A 21,168-nucleotide genomic window follows, 5' to 3' on the forward strand; every position below is an offset into this window, starting at 1 on the left:
AGCACGCCACTAAATCCTTCCGCATTTGGTGTAACCAAGGAGGATAGATAGAAAGGAGAAGAAATAGATTACGTAATGCTTTGTTCCAATTCCTTTGATGCCGATTAGAGATTGCGACATGCTATTCATAAAAGTGGTACCATTGTTTCGAACAAAGGGGTTCCGCCATTAAATTGGTCACTGATCCGGCATCATATTAACGCTTTACCCAACAGGCGAGTATAAAGTGACTACAATACAGTCATGTGTAAGGGCAGTCATGTGTAAAGTGGTACCATTGTTCTCACGTATACCAAATGTGCGCTTGTGCGGGTCTGAAGTCTATAAAGGAGGCTTTAGTTGTCGATATAATCTTTTTTTATCACCCACCTGACTTTAGGCGCTTCATTTAAATAAATTGAATGCCCCTGCTGATCGACTACAAATCAGATGTATTAGCTGCCAGGTCCACATTCCTATAGTATTCTATAATGGTAATCACTGCGTATACATGCGGTCTACATGTAAGTATAAGTATAGGCATATAAAGGTTTTTCACAAATGTCCATTTATTTTTATTTTAAGAAGGAGATCGGCATAGAAAGGTGGAAGTTTTGGGGGCAGATTCTCCCATGTGAGAAGTCTTGAGAGGGGATATGAGAGAGGAAAAGGGGAGCCTGGTGGGATATGGAGAATGAGGGACCTACAGGAAGGGAGAAAGAGGATAAATGAAGAGAAAGAAATAATGAGAAGTAAATAAAATAATAGAAAGATAAGGACATTATTTATATTGAAATGACAGGGAGAGTGAGAGAGGACAAAAAGAAAAGAAAGAGAGGGAAGAAGGCAAGAGAGAGAGAAGGATAGCAAGTGAGTGATAAAGTTAGTGTAGGCCTAGGAAAGAATAAGTACAGAGAAAGAACAGAAAGGAAAATAAATGTAATAATAATTATTATGAAACATGACAGCACTAAGCAGCCACTCGATGACATCAATGCCGCTGTGCGCATGTGCGTTACGTAATTAAAGAGCCCAGTCAAATGTATTTCGCACCTGCCAAGCACAAGTCACCCAATTTCGAAAACTGGACGTTGAATGTACACTCTCATGAACATTGATTGGCAACATTTTCCAATATGTCAGCGCTCTAATAAGACACAATAGAACAATGAACGTTGTAGCCCGCTGGTGTAACCCTTGATAGTTCCGGTAAACATGATAGGTCGCCCGCGCACAGTGTCATCACCCCGATATCTTCATGGCAGAAATCGCCATGGTAGGTTGAATCCACAGCCGACCTTTGAGACGCATAATGAGCCGAGGGACATCCGACTAAGGTAATTGACCTCTCTGTGTGTGAGTGAGCATGTATACGCCATTGATGAGGTCAATGGTCATATGCTTCTAGACTGCTTGCACGAGTGGGTGCAGCTAGCCTACGGTGCGCTACAGTTCGACACATATAAAATCAGAATATTTTTGTCAGTTTTTGAGTTCAAGACGCAATGGTTCTTTCTCAAGACGCAAGCTAACGACTATCATATCCGTTGAACACATATATTCAAGTGCAAGGAACAAAATCTGGTTTCTTTAGACTAAATAAATTACGGGAGATATTCATTATCCCGGGTATTCATTTCAGTGTCTCTGCTGTATCATGTAATTATTAACCGGGCGATGTCGGTGTGCCGCGGTAGTGCAGACAAGTGAGTGTCCCTTGGGAGCAAGATGATTAGAAATCCGATATATCATTATAATTAAATTAAAAGATATGCAATTTGTCAATGTCAGAATATCATAAAATGGTGCATCTCGATCTGGTCAAAAAGTTTGGCTCCCAAAACTAATCCGCGCGTGCGGACATGGAAGTTTCGTGCAAGCTGAAAATAAGGGTGGCGCTGTTCAGGTCCCCGTAGCTCAAAAGTTAGTCTTGTTTCAAAAAACAATTTAAAATTAAATTTTAATCTTTATTTAATACATTTGTGCCACCAAAATATGAAATGGTTTTACATAATAATATGTGGTAGGAAAACAAACTTACTTTCATGCATATTTACGTGTATTTCAATGGGACTTTATTTAGTGGTGTGCGCCCACCAATATTACTAGAACGGCAGTGTAGCGCAGGGCATGTAGACGTTAAACCACGTATTCGCTGTCAAAAAGCCAAACAAACCGTTATACTATTCAACTTTATTGGACAATACCACCAGTCATGATTATGGCTTCCCAACCTATGTTGCTTTGTCTTCTATACTGGATTTTAGTCCCATTGGTTTGTGCTAGTAACATACTAATCTACCCATTTACAGGGGAAGGTAGTCATTACAGTGTAATGTACAACGTTGCCAAAGAATTGACTGTACGCGGACACACGATCACCATGTTGGTTGGCGATATCTTCGAAGATAAAGTTCTAAAGTCCACAGGTGTTGACGAAGAAAGGATCGAGTTTATTTTCCATAAAACATGCCTGACCTATGATGAGCGAATTGGAGCGATTGGTAACATGACTAACGCGATGTTAGAAGGACGATACAGGGAGTGGATGATGGAAGTCTCTTCAACGGATTTCTTTAAGAAATATGAAAAGGAATGCGTCACAGTATTAGGTGATGAAGAATTTATGTCAAATTTGCAGAATTTTGACCTCTCCGTTGGGGATAATAATCACGACTGTTCTGTTGTGCAATATTTACGTCTCAAATATGGCATTAAGTTTGTATCAGTGTCCGCTATTCTCGGAGTTCCGTCCATAGACTCGATAACAAAACGTATACCATTTAACCCTTCTTACATGCCTGAAACGTCGTCTACTTTAGATCACGTGATGACATTTTCGGATCGTCTGAAGAATGTAGCAACATCTTTTACCATTTTGGTTGTGTTTACACTGCTTAACATGCCCAAGTATGAAACAAGAAAAGAATTTGGTATTACGGAAACAAGTCCATATTATGAGGATGCGGAGCTTTTCTTAATCAATACTGATTTTGCGTTGGATTTTGCCAGGCCATTGTTGCCCAATGCGATTCCAGTAGGTGGATTGACCACCAAACCAAAGAGACCTCTTTCAGCTGTAAGTACTTTATAACACGTACACACTATGAAATGGACCACAAAGGCCTCATCCCAATGTCATAGTTCAATAATTTCAATTATACAATCATAGTGCAAAATTTGACCTCAAGTTGCAGAGTATGAGTAATTGTACCCAAATTTTCAAAGGTCATCCAATAAATGTACAAATGTATTTGGGTTAAAAACTGTGCCATGATAGATGAGCATGTTGTGGATCCTAGTGAAATACTGCCTTTCTTACTCTATCGCTGAGCGACGAGCGATTGGTGTTTAACCAATGAGGTAGCGCGCTTTTCCCAACGTAATCATGGTAACAAAAAGCGCTCCACCTCATTGGCTAAACAGCAATTTGTATTGATACACAATGCGATTCCAGTTGGAGGGCTGACCACGAAAAAAGCAAGACCTATCTCAGCAGTAAGTACTTATCCAGCCCTATACACCATAAATACTTTCTAAAAGCGTTTCTGATACCTCGAAAAATAATCCATTATTATAGCGGGGTAAGTCCACTTTTTCTCATGTGAGCAACAAAGTAAAAATTCCGCACCCCCGCAAAAAATAAAATCAATCGAAATAAAAATCCTGGCTATGGCTATGGGCCTGGATAATTATTTGATAGGCGATATAAATATTTGTAATCCCTTTTCAAATTTATCGATACCGCTGATGGTATGATTCGTGGTTCTTGAAAGCACTTAATAATTGATCACATCTGCCCAGAGACATGCAAGCAAGGAGGAGTTGATTGATTAATTGATTGATTGATTTTAATCATATTTATCCAGGGTAGACCAATGCAGCGACATAGCTGGTCTAACATGGGGCCCTGCATATATATCCGGGGTTTGATTTAATTTTAATGAAACATAAAGAGATTTTTTACACAAAATTATTTTGTCTTTCTACTTTAAGAAATGATTGATTAGTAAATTTATTGGGCAATTGTTAGTACCTTAAATATAAAATGTCAAGCATGATTTCTGAATTCGGTCACCTGGTTTGTATGCACAGATGTAACGGATGGTTTTTGTTGATTCAGGAAGACAAGAAAGACAACATTATAAACATGCACATAAACGTGTGGAGTGTGCGTCCATGAAGGCTGAGAAGTTTTGTTTGCCAATATTGGTTATCAACTGTGTAAATATTGCCACAGTAGGGTCAACATCACAACATGTACATGATGTATGCAAAGATGTGTGTTTACATTCAACTAAATTATATAAGAGTCAAGTGGCATACCAACCTCCCTTTCCCCGTCATTTTTGGCGAAGGGAAGGGGAAGAAGGAATAAATAAGAAAAGAGAAGATGAACAAAGAAGTTTTTTTTTTTTTTCTGGATTCCAATCCCAGACCCTCGCGTGTCAAGCACTCGACCGGCAACCGGTAGCCATGTGTGTTTCGCTGGCCCGGTTAACAAAACCGTGCGTATAATAGGGTGATTGCGTCATCGCATCACCTGGGATGTATGCACGCGCAGTGGATATCATGCTGTTGGATTTTGTTGGATCAGAGAAGGTTAGGTTTAATAGCACAAGGAACAATATGTATTTCTTCTTACTTCATGCTCATGCATTAGAGTACGAATGCCCGCTGAATACTTTTTATTCGACGTAGAATATTCGATGTCCCATGTCTTCGGTTTGTTGAGTATTATAGGGTTTCCGATATTGGAATAATCGGAATTCCAATATTTATATGGAGTTATTCCGAGTTATTGATGTTGTACGAATAATCCGCAGTTACCGAAATTTGTCGGAACACACGCACATATGCCTGTTCTTGGCACATATGCATGTTCTTGGAAAAGAAAAAAACCTTACTGATGTTCAGATTAATTATGCAACCTTATATCATGTTATCAGCAAACAAATTATCAATATATTGGCACGTAGTTAACCCTCTCTTCGCGGGTATCGGCTGCAGACGATAAGTTATAAATTTTCATTAAAAATTCAACAATTTCAGAATTATGCATTTTTATGATCACATTTAGAATCAGCATGACAAATGAATTCAAATAAGTACAATCAAGCCTTGTATTGGTTCAGTGGTTCTTGAGATAGCTCTTGACATTTTGAGAAAATATCTCAAAACTAGGACTTCTTATGTAAAAGACTATAGCCAGTACGCACAGCTTTAATGTAGTAAATCTCTGATTAAACAGAGTATGAAATACGACGAGTGCTAACCTTTGGAACTGTGACTAGCAGAAGATGGCACTTTTAAGAAGTTTAACGGAGTACGCTTCATATTGGGTATTAGTACCACCGTCACTACTACGTCATGATGACGGCTTACCAAACTATACTTTGTCTTATTGTGTGTCTATGGATAGTGGCCTCAATGGCATGTGCTAGTAACATGCTTATCTTTCCATTAGACGGCCACGGAAGTCACTTCAAAGTAATGTATAACATTGCCAAGGAATTAGTTGCACGCGGACACAATGTCACCATGTTGGTTGGCGATATCTTCCAAGATGAAATGTTAAAATCCACAGATCCCGATGGAGAGAAGATCCAGTTTCTCTTCCATCAAACTAGTCTGACCTATATCGAGAGAATCGAAATTCAAGAAGGCATGACTAATGCAGGGATAAAAGGACGTTTCAACGAATGGATTATCGAGGCGTCCTCAACGGACTGGTTTCAAAAACATATAAAGGAATGCGATAGGATTTTAGGCGATGAAGAATTGATGTCAAAGTTGCAGAATTTTGATCTATCCGTGGTAGATAATAATCAAGAGTGTTTTGTTATGCAATATTTGCGTCTCAAATATGGCGTAAAATTTGTATCAGTGTCCGCTATTCTGACAATTCCTTCCACAGACTTGATATCTAAACGTATTCCATTTAATCCTTCTTACATGACGGAAATGACGTCTGCTTTAGATCATAAAATGACAATTTCTGAGCGTCTGAAAAATGTGGCGACATCCTTTATCATCTTGGTGGCATCAACACTGGTTAATAAACCCAAGTATGAAACAAGAAGAGACTTTGGTATCACAGAGACAAGTCCTTATTATGAGGATGCTGAATTGTTTTTAATCAATACTGATTTTGCGTTGGATTTTGCAAGGCCATTGTTGCCCAATGTGATTCCAGTAGGAGGGCTGACCACCAAAGCAAATAGACCTCTTTCAGCTGTAAGCACTTTCTAACCTCTTAATACTGCCTTTCTTACAACGTTTCTGATTGGTTAATTATGCGGTATAATCTTACCATGTTGCCGATTGGCTCAATAAGTCCTAATAGTCTTCTTGTAACCAATCAGGAGGTAGTACTCATTTTAGTGCTTTTCAAATTTCACTAATAATTATATGAGCACCGGAATAATTGATGTTTTGATTGATCGATTGATTGATTATTTTATTATTTGATTGATTGCTTGATCGATCGATCGATTGATTGATTGATTACAATTCTGACGACGTTTGCTTTGATATTTTTTTTATCTAACACGACCCTCGCCGTGGGCATTACTGCCAGCCCATTGTTGCCCCCTAACTCAAGTGAAACCCCCTTATCAAGTTATACGTAAACCTGCAAAAGACTTTTCTAGCAATAAATTTTAACAAGTTGGTTCATTTGTACATTTTTCTCTTTGTTTGTAACAAGTCTGCACCGAATTCGTACTTTGTGTTTTGTAACGCTTTTCATTTTTTACCACGGTTGTTTGATGTCTATAGAATTGGCTTCATTATTAACTAAATGCAAACTATAGATGGCGTTATTTATCCTAAATCATAATTCTTTATTTGCAAGGGTTAGGTGATTAATACCGCCATTAAAACAGCTGCAATAGGTGAAACAAGCAACAAGGAAATTTTATAAACATATTTGATCAAACAATAAAAGGAATTATTTGTATTAAAAGCTTGAAAGAGTAATTTCCAGTAACTAAATAGCGCCACCTATTTTGTTATTAATAGATAGATTTTATATCCGAAAAAGCTTTAAAAATGCTATAAAAGTGAATAATTTTGTAAAAGAGGGGAAATTAAAGTTGAAAACGTTTCAAAAGCATCTGTATACATTAGCACGATATCACTTTTAGCTGTTTAAGCCTAAAATTTGGTTATACATGATGTTTTGTTTGAAAAACTAATAAATGATCCTATCAAACAACCGTGTTACAGGAGGATTTTTTATGAGACAAAATTAAAAAGACTAGTTTGCGTCTGACATAACTGTCAATCAAACTCTCCACGACCCCAGTAGCGCGTAAAATGAAAGTTGATTCATCTAGTGCCGATAGGACAAAAGGAATCGCAGAAAATGGCGAAAAATTACGGTACTTTTACAAGGCAAAGAGCTACCTTCGAGGCATTGTTGACATAGTGCCTTCAGGAAAGAAAGTTTTCCATTACTAAGACCTAACTTTTGAATCAAGGTGCAAAACTAACCATAAGGCACGCCGCGTTCAGATCATCACGACACTTGTAAACAAACCATGCCCGAGTTTGATTGATAGATGACGTCAGACGCATTAATTTGATTAGAGCTTCTTGTATATGTGCTTCTTGATATCACTAATCATCCTCATTGACACATTGTTCTTATCTTTAACCAAACAGGAATGGACTGAGTTTCTCGAGAGTGCTGGTGAAGATGGCGTAGTATTGTTCTCAATGGGCTCTTATGCAACTGGTATTGATGAAAATGTGGCAGGACTCTTTGCTGGAGCTTTCGCTCAATTACCTCAAAAGGTTATCTGGAAATTGAACGGGAAACCATCGGCCACTTTGACTCCTAATGTCAAGGTTGTAGACTGGATACCACAGAATGATTTGCTAGGTAAGCTCCAGAGCCGATTAAGATCAACCAGCCAAGAGGCTTCTCTATATCAAATATGTAGACTGAATGCCAGAGAATGGCTTTCATTTTACATCAAATGGGAGCTCCGGAGTCAGTTACATAGGATGGTTTACATAATACGATAGTACACCTAAGATATAATTGTGTTCTCACTGGATACATAAACCCAAGCGATTGTATACATGACTAACACCATATTGCCCTTCGTCTCTGTTCACAGGCCATCCTCAGATAAAAGCCTTTGTATATCACTGTGGTATGAATGGTGTATGGGAAGCTGTATATCACGGAGTACCTATGGTAGCTGTACCATTGTTTGGTGACCAATACGACAATGCACAAAGATTGGTGTCACGTGATATGGCGGTGAAAGTCGACATCACTACATTGACCAGTGATGAGTTGGCTCAAGCTATACGTACAGTCATAAGTGATCCGAGGTAAGATTATACTAATGTTGCAAGAGCATTAAGACATCAAGGCATAGTGATAATTGCATCAGCTGTCATTTTCTTCGGGATGGGGGAGGGGGTCGTGAATATACTGGGGTCCATAGAATTTTTTAGCCCCAAATACGGTGGGGGGGAATAATTTTTTGACACAAGAAATAGGGGGGTTATAGATTTATTAAGGGCTGATGACTTAAAATATACAATGATAAAATTTTCACTTACAATCCAAATTTTAACACGCTCTGCCCACTTTCTTCACCGTATTTTTTTTGCGCGCGCCACGCATTAGTTCCGGCAAAGAATAATTTGTCTTCAGTCTGTGTGGGCGGAAGGGGGGGGGGCCATAAACATTTTCGCCTCGAGAAGGGGCGGGGTCATAAAAATTTAGCCCGCGATGGGGGGGGGGGTGACTGACCCCTTCCCACGAAAATGACATCCCCTAAGAGCGATGAATCTGTTAGATTAAAAGCGATTAATAAAATGTCCTTTATCTATAAAGGATTCAATAAACTTCTTAATGCATATAATTCTCCACAAATGCATTTGAACAATAAATCAAAATGATGTATATTTTGCTATGCTCAAATTCCCTCCAGAAATATAGGAATGGAAAAGTGGTAGGTTATTAGAGAACTTTGCATAAATTGTTGAGAACTATTCAATTGGTATAATGTGCAATTCCATTTGAAATCCACGGTTCCCCTGTGGAAAATTTAAGTCTTCCACAGAGATATAAACAATTGGATAATTTCCATTTGAAATTTGAAATACAATTATCGATTAAGCCATATTAAACAGGGTGAGAACACGTTTCAAAATAATTAATTAATTCCATTTGAAAAACTCCCTCTGTGTAAGATATTTTCAAAATTTTCGACAGTGAGAGTTTTGTGGTGTTCTGGTTCAAAAGTCATTGATAATCACATTTAAACGCAAAGTTATCTCTTAAAATAATTCTATATTATTACAATTGTATTAATAAGCACCAGCAATTTGGCATGTATATGATAAGGTAATATTAACACTTCCCGCTGTTTTTTCTCGTCTTCTTTTCAGTTTCAAGAACAACGCCACTCGTATATCCGCCATTTTCCGGGACTCACCCCGCACACCAGTAGAAGTAGCCGCTGATTGGATAGAATATGTTATACGTCATGGTGGCGCCAAACATTTACGATCTGCTGCTTTAGATTTGAACATATTCCAATACTTATTACTAGACGTCATCGCAGTCTTGCTATTAGCTTTCATTACATTTATGATTATTTTATACTGCAGCTGTAGACTATGTTTCAGAGGTTGTAGAAGACTATGTGGGTCAAGTAAAGTAAAAACTGAATAGGGTTGTATGTTCAAAATCGCCAAACTCGTGCGTTTAACAGCGTTTTCATATGCTGTTCAATCAAGTCTAAAGACTAGTCTAATTTCAATTCATGCATTTTAATTTGTGGAAAATACTTATTTCATTTTTATTTAACTAATCATAAATTTAAGTGAAAATTATAGCAGAATTTCGGCATATACTCGGGCATACTTAATATTTTGAATGCTTAGACTTGTACCAAGTCTTTGACTTTTTGTGACTCGATTGTCAGAAAAAATGCTGATAACATGTTTTTGGCTCTTTTTTTTCCCAAGAAATTAGTAAAATAGTGACATTTTTCTTTCATTTCTAGTTACTACTAAATGAATGATTAAAATTGAGTTACTTTTCATTTGGCAAAATTTGATAATATTTTTTAATCGCCAAAAATATTGCTGCATTTTTCTGGGATGGGTAGTAAACTTCCGAGTATTATTAGTGGTACTCGGTGGTTCCGAAGTTATGCTGCACAAACGGACGACTTACATCATTTTATTCTTACAGCTTCGGCATTTTATAACTTACGTTACAAGTGCCTTATAATGAAACGAGAAGTTGCAATATTGACACTGATCCTTACAATAATTATAAACCAGTCACAATGAAGTGACTTGGAATTGACCAAAGAAACATGAATATTAATAAATTTAAAATGTACGAAAGATTTTTGCACCATATACGTCAAAGTTCATTTTCCAAACGGCTAACGATAAGCAAGGTAAATGACCTCAAAAGGTCAAATCATCTGAGCAAATCAAAATAAAATGCCTCAAACTTGCACCCTTACGGGTGAAAACAATTTCTAATAACGTCACTATGTGAACATGTACGGGTATCAATAATTAATTAGGTAAATCCAGGGACTGTGTATGAAGGGACTGGAAACGGTTTATTGATAGCTATTGTTATCAGATTATCTTTACGACCTTCGATTACATGCGAGTTGCGCCGAGGGCGCGATGTTTGATTTATTATTTACTCATGATACCCTACAAAATACCAAAAAACAATCAAAATATTCCAATATTTTCTAAAGTTATGTCAAATTGTGTAAAATGTTTAGCATTTGTCGAACATAATTTCTGTGTAGCGTTAACAATAATTTATATAGGATTTTGGGGAAAAAATGTGATCATTTTGTGGAGATACAAAATGCTAGAACAAACACATTCAAAATTAACACATCAAAATCCAACATGAGATCCAAATAATTTGTAGATTGATTATATTACAAGTCATAAACTATACATTCTGGACATTTAAAGAGTATCCGATCACAATTGATGGGTACCAATAATTTTGATACAATCTATGTTGGCTAACAGAACAACTTTACTTGGTTTCTTTCCCAACTGAGGTTCAAACGCTTTACCCGCACACCGACATCGCCTAGTTAATAATTACATTGTTCAGCAGAGACACTAAAATGAATACACGGGGTCGATACACGTGAATGTGCTATGCACGATTTGACATTCAGACGATAAATCTTTGGATACCGGGGTAGAAAATGATGAATATCTCCCGTAATTTTTTTATTCTAAAGAAGACATATTTTTTCCTTGCACTTGAAAATATGTGTTGAAAGGATATGATAGTCGTTAGCTTGCGTATTGAGTAAGAAGCGTGCGTATTGAGCTCAAAAACTGACAAAAAATCTGATTTTATATGTGCCGAACTATAGGCTAGCTGCACTCACTCGTGGAGGCAGTCTAAAAGCAGATGACCTCATGGCGTATACATGCTCACTCACACACACAGAGGTCAATTACCAGGCTATAGCCAGTAGCCTTAGTCGGATGTCCCTCGGCTCATTATGCGTCTCAAAACTATTAAACAGGTCGGAACAAAATGGCCATGCGTGGCTGTGGATTCAACCTACCATGGCGATTTCTGCCATGAAGATGTGACCCGTTTAACTTAATCGTCAGTTTTACTTAATCGCCCGAGTTGGTCCACTTTTTGCCGCCGGTTCTCACGTATCAAGCAATTATACTAATGCTGGTTTCATACTATAATATCGCTTACCGCTGAGCGGCATGACGTACGCGCTTTGCAAACAAATGGATATAATCAAGGTTGGTCATTGGCCATGCTGCTTGTCGCTGCGGCAAGCGGGAAGAAAATCTGATGGCATTATATTTCCCCATTTTTTGTTTGCACTTTGCCAAGACACATTGATTAAATTGTGCATATTGCTGGATTGGATTGTATTCAGATTTGTGGATAATTTTACCCAGATTACTTTTTAATCTATTTAGGTATAATTATGATTTTTTTAAAGACATGTTTGTTTTATTCTGAATTTGTAGGTAAGGGACGATGTCAAAACTCGATCGGCGGTTGAACATCGTTCCATCGTCTAGAACAATAGAAACCGGTTCCAACCGGACGGAACTGTCCGGAGCCACAAAGAGAGAATCCACTAATCATCTACTTAAGCATCCAAAATCCCTACATACCCCCTACCACCCCCTACCACCATGCCCACACACACCCCCATCCTATTAAATAACCAGAGCGTCACCCCCCCCCCCCCACACACACACACACATATTAGCGTTAAACCACCAACTACCCTTAAACACAACTACTCCGATATTATGCCCATAGACACACACACCCCGCCCACCTCCTTCACTAGCAAACGCACAATGCGTATTCTCTCAAGAGGCCGGTAGAGTGCAGGTCCGTCGGAACACGCTGTACAATACGGAATGAAATGCTAACCTCATCGTGACATCATCCAAGCAGCAAAGTTCATTTCCCATTGAAAAAGCGTTATTGGACGGATCTGCAGTCGACCATTCTGCTTAGGTTGGTCGTCACACAAACCCACCCCTGTACACTAGTATACGCATAATGCGTACACTCTCTTGTTGGTGGCAGAGGCGGTTCCACATCTTAACCACCCATCCGCACCGCCCATACTCCTCCGGCTCTCTCTATATCTATCTCTATACCACTCTTCCTTTAACATTCTATCCTCGCAGTCTCTTTTAAAGGTGAACCTCATTGAAAATAAAGTTATATATCAATGGAAAGCTTATGATGTCAGGAAGCAGAAAAGAATATTTTTTATTTGCATAGCGTACCAGGCTAGACATAATCTCCATGCAAAGATTGGATATTGGCACCCCCCCTAAATTACAAAACGAAATCGTTCAAATTGGGCGCTTTCGTTGATGACGTCAGCCCAGGGACACACAGTTACTTCCGGGTTTGATTGTAAACACAATGTCCGTGTATTACTGTGGCATGCATCGGGCCAATGCACGAATTCAGTCATTGTCAACTTACTTTACATGAAAAATATCTTCAATAAAATGAAGGAAATATCATGATCAAATTAAGAATGAAGTTCCTGAATAAAGTGTGTGGATTTAAAATGGGAAAAGTGCTGGCCGGGGTGATTTGGGATAGGCCAAGCCATCCACGATATGCATAGGGAATATTACAGTAAAGCACGAAGAGCGAAGATTCGCCGAAGAACCGGAATGAAAACAGATTACAAAAAATAACTGCTAGTGCTACCAGTTCAGATCGTCACACCAAGTTGAGATGAACTTATCACAATGAGAAAATGAAGGAATAGAATAAGGTACATGTACAGGATTTTTTAATTATTTCTTAGCTTTACAACCGGTCATGTATGATAGGCGAACTCGTACATACTGGATGAGCTCAGTGACTGACTGAGTCTCACTACGCCGAGTGTTCAGTATCCGCGACTGTACTGTACTTGCAGACAAAATGACCAATTTGATATTCACATTCTGATATTTCCAACTTATTGCTACTTCATCAGCAAAATTTATTCCTGTAAATGTTCCAAATATAAGGGAACGATTGATCAAATTTGCTGAAACACCCCATGAAACACGGAGGACGAAGCCCCGATGCGAGTCGCTGTGTTTGTGCATATCCGTCCCTGCACTTCAGCAGCAATTTACGCATCGTGTTCGGTAATCCATAAAACATGAATGTTTCACTTTTTCAGTACCGTACACTGATTGTACTATCATTAAAGAATCATGACACAAGTGACAATATTTTAATTTTATTCAGATTTCAGAATTCCATAAAATAACGGTATACTAAGCCTAAATTGTATTTATTTTATAATAAAGTATCTGCCCGAGTATCTGTTTCTTTCAATCGCGATTGTGTGGAAAGAATGTATTACCGCAATACGCTAAATATGAAAACCTTTATATGGACTGGATTTGATGAAATTGGCGGTTTTTATTAATTTTGGATTACTGCAAGAAGATTTTTTTTAATCAGACATTTTACAATGAATCAAGAATATATAGGAATATGTCACAAACAAGTATTTAATTTGTTATTCGATCATATTTATTCAGTCCATGACATGAACGGTAGCAGCAAGCATTTGCGCATGGGACTGATCCCAGCGCGAAATTCAAACTCAATCACCCAGTTATACCCAGCCAGTGATGACTGATTTTGTCAAAAATTTACGGAAAATTTATGTGTTGACAATAATTCTATTATTTCTAATATATATAGAAGGAACCAGCAACTTGAAGATTCCTCTAATTTCAAGCTTTATTGTGAAAATCAGACTTGCCGGGCAGCTTCCAAAGTACAGAAAGCAAGTCTTGTTTACACGTTTCCGAGTAAGATCACGTGACTGCGAACCCTGAGCTTACGTCACGAGCATTCCCAAGGTCATAGACGATTGATTTGGGTGCTTTTTGGGCGCCTTAAAAGACCAAAAATTCAATCATTTTTTAATTTTTCAGCTTTATTAGCCATCAAAAAAATCGGAAAAAATAATTTTTAATATCCTGACATCATAAGCTTTCCATTGATATATAACTTTATTTTCAATGAGGTTCACCTTTAAAGTATTACAAATAGGAAGTAAACAGTTAAGTTAATATTATCAGTACTTTATTATGATTCGTGATATAACAGTCACTTTCTTGCATTCAAACATCGATATATATCATAACCACCTGAGATTAACATGATGAATAATAAATACAAATATTAATATTTTTATCACGAGTTTTATAGGTTCGGAGCATTATCTCTGCACATGCGCTAAGACCAGTTGTACAATAAATTCCTACACTCTTCGCATGACAACATGACACCGTACATCCAAACCGGAACTGAAACTCGTAACCGTTATTTTAATTTAAATTAATAACAACTGGCGTCCAAGAATATTGCAGCTCTTAACGCACATTTGTTCTACTTTTGCACCATACTGCAGCTTCAATATGGCAAGATTTTACATGGCATTTGTACCATAAACTTATTCTGTCGCCAAAAGGTGCTGAATTCACTACACTTCAAGAATTTTTTCCAACACCATCCCCAAAAACAAAAAGAAGTCTACACCACTGATTCGCGATGCTCAGCGACAACGCCGGGTAAATAATTATAATTGTAAATCAAACTAAATATCAAAACTAAATCAATACCCGGGATCAATATACGTGTATCTGCTATGCACGATTTGATATTCAGAAGATAAATATTTGGATACCGGGGTAGAAAATTATGAATATCTCCCGTAATTTTTGCTTTTTAAAAAGGCCAATTGTAAGGCTTGCACTTGAATATATGTGTTGAAAGAACGTGATAGTCGTTAGCGAGCGTATTGATAAACAACCGTGCGTTTTGAAATAAAAAAACTGACACAAATTCAGATTTTATATGTGCAGAACAAACGTATTACAGCTGCCCTCATTCGTAAACACTCGGGTTACGGTACATTATTGTACTATTGCACAGTGGGATCACTGGTGGAGGCAGTCTAAAGCAGATGACGTACCAGGCTCACTGACATCTACAGAGTTCAGTCACCAGGCTATAGTCAATACTCTAAGTCGGATATCCCTCGGCCCATGCTTCTTAAAACTATTAAACAGGCCGGAACAAAATGGCCGTGCGTAGCTTTTGAAGAACAAGTGGCTTCGATCTACCATCATGGTGTTTCCTGGCGATTCGGGGCGATGACACTGTCAGAATAGTGCTCTCTTGTGCCTACTCTAATGTGTACGCATTAAACCCAAGACCTGGCACATCGGACATATCAAACTGCATATTGAAAACGAGGAATGTCCTGATAATATCAAATAGTTATACACATTTTATGGGAAATGGTTAAAAATTGATATTTGTGAAATTTAGCAGTCCTCGAAGTAAATTGTATAAATCTAAGCATATGTACATAAAGTGTATGTAGAGCTGGAAAGAAAAGCCGTCCATCATGTGAAAATTTTGACCTTTCGTATTGAAGATATATAAAAAGGAAGGTTTTATTATTTCAAACTCTAATGGTGAGCGCAGGTCAAATTGCTAGAATTGTACATTAAACACACCTAAACAGACACAATGCAATTTGCAGGCAGCAGCTTAATCAGCGTCAATATTGCAACATTGAAACAAACAACTATACAAACATCCAATCCAACCCAACACCAGTAAGCAGTGAGGATAAAGTGCCTTGCCCAAGGACACAACACGTTGACACGAGCGGGGCTCGAACTCGCAACCTATGGATTATGAGTCGGGCGCCTTATCCACTCGGCCACAAAACACCAAAAAAATGTAGGTCTTTTTGGATGTCTTAAAGCCGAATTGGAAAAGATAGCATGTTACATTTTAACTAAGGGGCTGTGCAATAATTAATTATAAATCCTGGGGGGTAAAATTGGAGGGTGATTTTTTTTCACTTATGACACATGGCTTTGTACGTCATTTCCTTTAAATTTGCATACGTCGAGATTTGTTGAGCATGTTGAAGAAAGGCGCACCTTTACCATTATCATCATTTTAAGCCTTTTTCACACAAATTTGATGATAATCTATTATACAAATCGATAGAGAAAATGACTTGTGCACATTTCAAATCACATTATTTAGTATTATTGCATATCGATTCGCGTGTAACACCTTTATTTTGACAAATTAACAAATATTGTCACGTGTTCCTATGTAATAGCATGGCAATATTCGTATTGCGCGGACTTGGATGTCGACCTTTTCCCATGATACATCGCGATTACATCGCAAACCGCTGGCGGCACCCTTATTGTGAATAGCGAGAATTGCTATTTTTGGACCTTGTCATTTCATTTCGTTCCAATGACCGGTCAGAATGGGAAACTTTGAAAATTCATAATTCGAAAAGTTTTTGACCGATTTTGACCATTTAACCACCAAAATACTTATATTGATGAGTTTTATCCAGAAAACGATCTTTTGTAGCAATAGGGGCAACATGAAATTTTGATGGTTATCCCTAGTATAATTAATCTATAATAGGTAACATATTACACGCAAGGTAACGATATGTAATTGATAAAGTTGTAATATATTCATTGCCATTTCACATTATCGTGTCAACAGTAGCAAAATGTAATTTGCAATATTATCTATTTACAAATATCGCGTGATTCTATATCACATCCTGGGATATAAACGAGTCTAAAGGCTATTTTGTAGCATTTTGTGTCACGACATCAAAACTAACAGACATGGAAGAGTTTGGGATCAATAGGAGATTGGAGTAACCATACATGCCGTGTTTTGCACAGGTAAATGTCAATATTTTTATGCTCATTAATCGGTCTCCCCAATGGGCACACCTGACGTTGTATCAACGTTAATACAACGTAGAAATCCTAACCTGTGTCCACTGCAGGATCAGATAATCTGCTAGCTACATGCGATAGTGTAAATACCGTCCTTAAGGGATCTAAAATGAGCGTTTATTGCGTTTCGACAGTATTTTTTGTGGGACATGAGAGCACCTCGGACCTATCGAATTGCATTCTGAATACGAAGCATGTCTTTCTGATATCAAATAATTTTCATTTTTGAAAATCACAATATAATACAAATTTTATGACAAATTATAAAAATTTGATATTTTTCAAATTTTTGATATATAACAGTCCTCGAAGTAAATTATATAAATCTAATGATATATTTTAAAAGTGTATGTAGCAGGGAGGAAAAGCCGACGGTCAATTGAAAATTTTGACCTTTCATATTGAAGATATGGATTTTTTTCCCAAAAAGACCTAATTTTTTTTGGTGTTTTGGGGAAAAAAATCCATATCTTCAATACAAAAGGTCAAAATTTTCAATTGATCGTCGGCTTTTCATCCCACCTACATACACTTTAATTATAAATCATCAGATTTATAAAGTTTACTTCAAGTACTGTTAAATATCAAAAATATCAATTTTTAATGATTTGCCATAAAATGTGTATAAAATTGCGAATTTCAAAAATCAAAATTATTTGATATCAGAATGACATTCTTCGTATTCAGAATGCGATTCGATATGTCTGATGTGCTCTGATGTCCCAAAATAAATACTGTCCAAACGTTCATACCCCAGCCCTTAAGGTTAGCCGAGAGTTTTTCATGCGCTTGATTTCAGAGGGGCGTAAGTTCATAACAGAAACAGCCATGCAGAAAATGAACAAGGCCTACTTACAATAGAATATCGATCCACGGTCAAGACATGAAAAGGCTATGAAACTTGGCTTAGCTCGTGCCCGGAGCTCGGATGCCGGGGGGGGGGCACAAGCCGTTTTCGGCAATTTTCACAAGGATTTTATAAATTTTAAAATTGATTGGGGGCACTTCGTCAAGCTACGCCCTGCAAAATGTGTTGATTTTGAATTTATAGCCTTGATATCTTTGATGAAATCAATGCTGCTATTTCCCTGATTACAATGTAAGGGTAGGCAACAACAACAATATCAAAAAGCAATTATTTGTAAATCGAATTTGGGACGAAAATCAACAAGACAGACTTAGCAGGCCTACAAATATCTGAATTATATAAAGTGAAAAACAATCAATCACGATTCACTGCACTCAGCGAATCAATCAAATAAAACTAAAAAGAAAGGACTGAGCAAGAAAGAATAAAGAAATAGTGAAAAAGAGAAAGAAAGAGAGAGAAAGAAAATGAACGAAAAAGAAAGAAAGAAAGAAAGAAAGAAAGAAAGAAAGAAATGAAAAAAAGAAAGGGAAAAAGAAAGGGAGAAAGAAAAGAGGAAAGAAAGGAAGTAAAAATGAGAAAAGAGAAAAAAAGAAAAGAAAATTCAGCCACACCGAGACTCGAACCCACAAAAATAGTTCATATTAGATTCCCAGTCCAACGCTCTATCCACTCGGCCATAGATCAGCTTACGCAATTGACTGTTCTCAAAGCGGATGATATTTCTCTAATTGGATGCAATTACATGATTTCAATCGCGTCCGCATTATGGCTCTTAGAATAAACACGCATGTCGGCGCTGAAATTTTGAACGAACTGATGGAGGAAAACCTCGTTTTTTGCAAAACTAGCTTCAATTTGGAGTGAAAATCAAATGGAATAGCAATTGGCAGAATGTTGAGAAATAATGTAGGTATTCAGATGTCTAAATTAACGTCTCGTAATTAAGATATCGATAATTTCACAAACCAGCTTTTTCTCAAGCAAATTCTCCAAAATTTTCCCCCAAAACCGGCTTTTAAAATTTAATCGGTACTGTATTTGGTTCTTCCCCATGGCAACATATTTCTTTGATCGATTTGTAATACAATACGAAAAAGAAGAAAACAATCGCTCGGTGTGGATTTATACGGAGCGCACATTAGAAAAAAACCTCATGGAACGTGTTTTTGATCTTGTGAACATGGTGGGTAAAAATGCTTTAAACGAAGGATTTTCAAATTTATTTTAATAATTTGTATATAACACACACAAAAATGTTAAGCTATATCCAATGCACCAACATTTTACTCGCTGCGATATTTGATTACTGAGAAAACTCTGTTTTAGAGAACAACTTTATACGTCTTTTATACGTTTTTATACGTCTCTTTGTGTAACCTTAATAGGGGGGATGAGGGGGGGGGTCAAAATATCTTGAAAGTGAAGGTCATGGGTAATATGTATGACAAGGCATGCACATGTCGATTTTTTGCGCGCTCGCGTGCATGAATTTGAAATATTCAAGTGTGTAGGTCTAGTCTCAAGCCTTTTGCACACATTGCAATTTTGGTGTTACTACAGGCTCTGGGGGGTGATTTCGTGTACATGACTCTTTTAGAAATTTACTTTACATTTTCATGTTATATATGCCAAAACATTCCGAAATGTTTGGGTAAGAAATTCCGATCAAGTAAAATTAAATTTCAAAATGGCCGCCAAATTGGAGTTTTCCATTCAAACACACTGAATTCCAATGTAAACATATACCAGCCTTGATGCCTCAGAACTGTTACGCAATACTTTAATGAACAATTTTAATGAAATGGGGTTATATGGTTATATTCAGAATATAATTAGGGGTATTTTACCTACTAATTTAATGAATTTGGTGGTCATTTTGTCTTTGTGTAAGTTAGAAGGTCACAACAAAAATGGTATCCATGATTTCGACTTCACAAATTGACTTCTTCTGATTTCCAGAAATCCGACTAGTTTATTTCAAGATCGAAGAGAAACCAAGTGATGGAAACATTTTAAAAACATAACACGCCAACATGTAAAGTTACGATATTTCTGGAAATGCTGCTGCGTAACTTAATTTCACTCTAAGCTGTGACCTTGGCGGCTAACGTCGTTGAATACATTATTATATCCCTTAATATTTTGATGAGGTGTGTCACTCATCCGGGTCCCCCAATGTTGACAGTGTGGGGTGGAAGGGTGTGTGTGTGTGGTGGGGATGTGTGAGTTTGAACAAATTAACCTCATAATTTGACCATTAGGAGCTTTAAAATAGCTCATTTTAGCGCGCGTTTGTTCAATTTGACCATTTTTTGGCTAGTATTTTTTTTCGGACTTTTCACTAACCTCATCCCGTCTCCCAATGTCAAAAACAAATTAATCAGACAATATACAACATCAACGTTGATCTTTTTATCATATTTATTAGGCTATCTATGATTTGGTGGAGATAGCAACACATATCTTGTTTTGATTTTAACCATTGTTTTATTTTTGACCTTGCATTCTAACGCGACAGCGGGTAAACGGTTCTTCAAACTGTACATATTCCTTAGCTCTAGTCAATATATATATCCCAGTCAAGGCATCATTTTTCAGATTTTATCAAGTATTGTGTGTTTCATGCAGTTTCTCCCTTTACGACTGGGACCGAGACTAGTAAAAATGACTCCTAGGCACTGAGAATTTACACTCTGTCTATGAACTACGAGTAATTGACTATGTGAGCGAAACATTATTAAAGTAGGTAAAATATCAATCGCTCGGAGCTCAGCGACTAAGTGTAAATTCACCATTAGATCTAGGTCCAAAGATTAAAATGACTCCATCGGGGAATTCCAAAGAGACATTGGCATAGGCAGAGCCAAATGTATAGACTGTATTACTAGGTCAAAAGGGACGAAAAATAGATAGTATGTTGACTTGGGATCAAGTCTTCAAGTATAGTATGATTTTGT

General features: G+C 37.3%; 1 protein-coding gene across 1 annotated transcript; it reads left to right on the forward strand.

Annotated features, from left to right (window-relative positions):
* The first annotated feature begins 2,096 nt into the window (after positions 1 to 2,096).
* Positions 2,097 to 10,466, forward strand: LOC140144445 (UDP-glucuronosyltransferase 2A1-like). The gene is made up of 4 exons (XM_072166255.1): positions 2,097 to 3,058; positions 7,648 to 7,867; positions 8,109 to 8,328; positions 9,397 to 10,466. The coding sequence occupies exons 1-4, from the start codon at positions 2,195 to 2,197 to the stop codon at positions 9,680 to 9,682; spliced, it is 1,590 nt and encodes a 529-aa protein (XP_072022356.1). The 5' UTR covers positions 2,097 to 2,194; the 3' UTR covers positions 9,683 to 10,466.
* Positions 10,467 to 21,168: the final 10,702 nt, after the last annotated feature.

The sequence above is a fragment of the Amphiura filiformis genome, unplaced genomic scaffold, assembly GCF_039555335.1.
Source record: "Amphiura filiformis unplaced genomic scaffold, Afil_fr2py scaffold_55, whole genome shotgun sequence".
Taxonomy (NCBI): Eukaryota; Metazoa; Echinodermata; class Ophiuroidea; order Amphilepidida; family Amphiuridae; genus Amphiura; species Amphiura filiformis.

Coding starts and splice junctions, on each gene's coding strand:
- LOC140144445 (XM_072166255.1), top strand. CDS start 2,195: ATGATTATGGCTTCCCAACCTATGTTGCTTTGTCTTCTATACTGGATT. Junction 3,059..7,647: donor CAAAGAGACCTCTTTCAGCT/GTAAGTACTTTA, acceptor TTAACCAAACAG/GAATGGACTGAGTTTCTCGA. Junction 8,329..9,396: donor ACAGTCATAAGTGATCCGAG/GTAAGATTATAC, acceptor TCTTCTTTTCAG/TTTCAAGAACAACGCCACTC.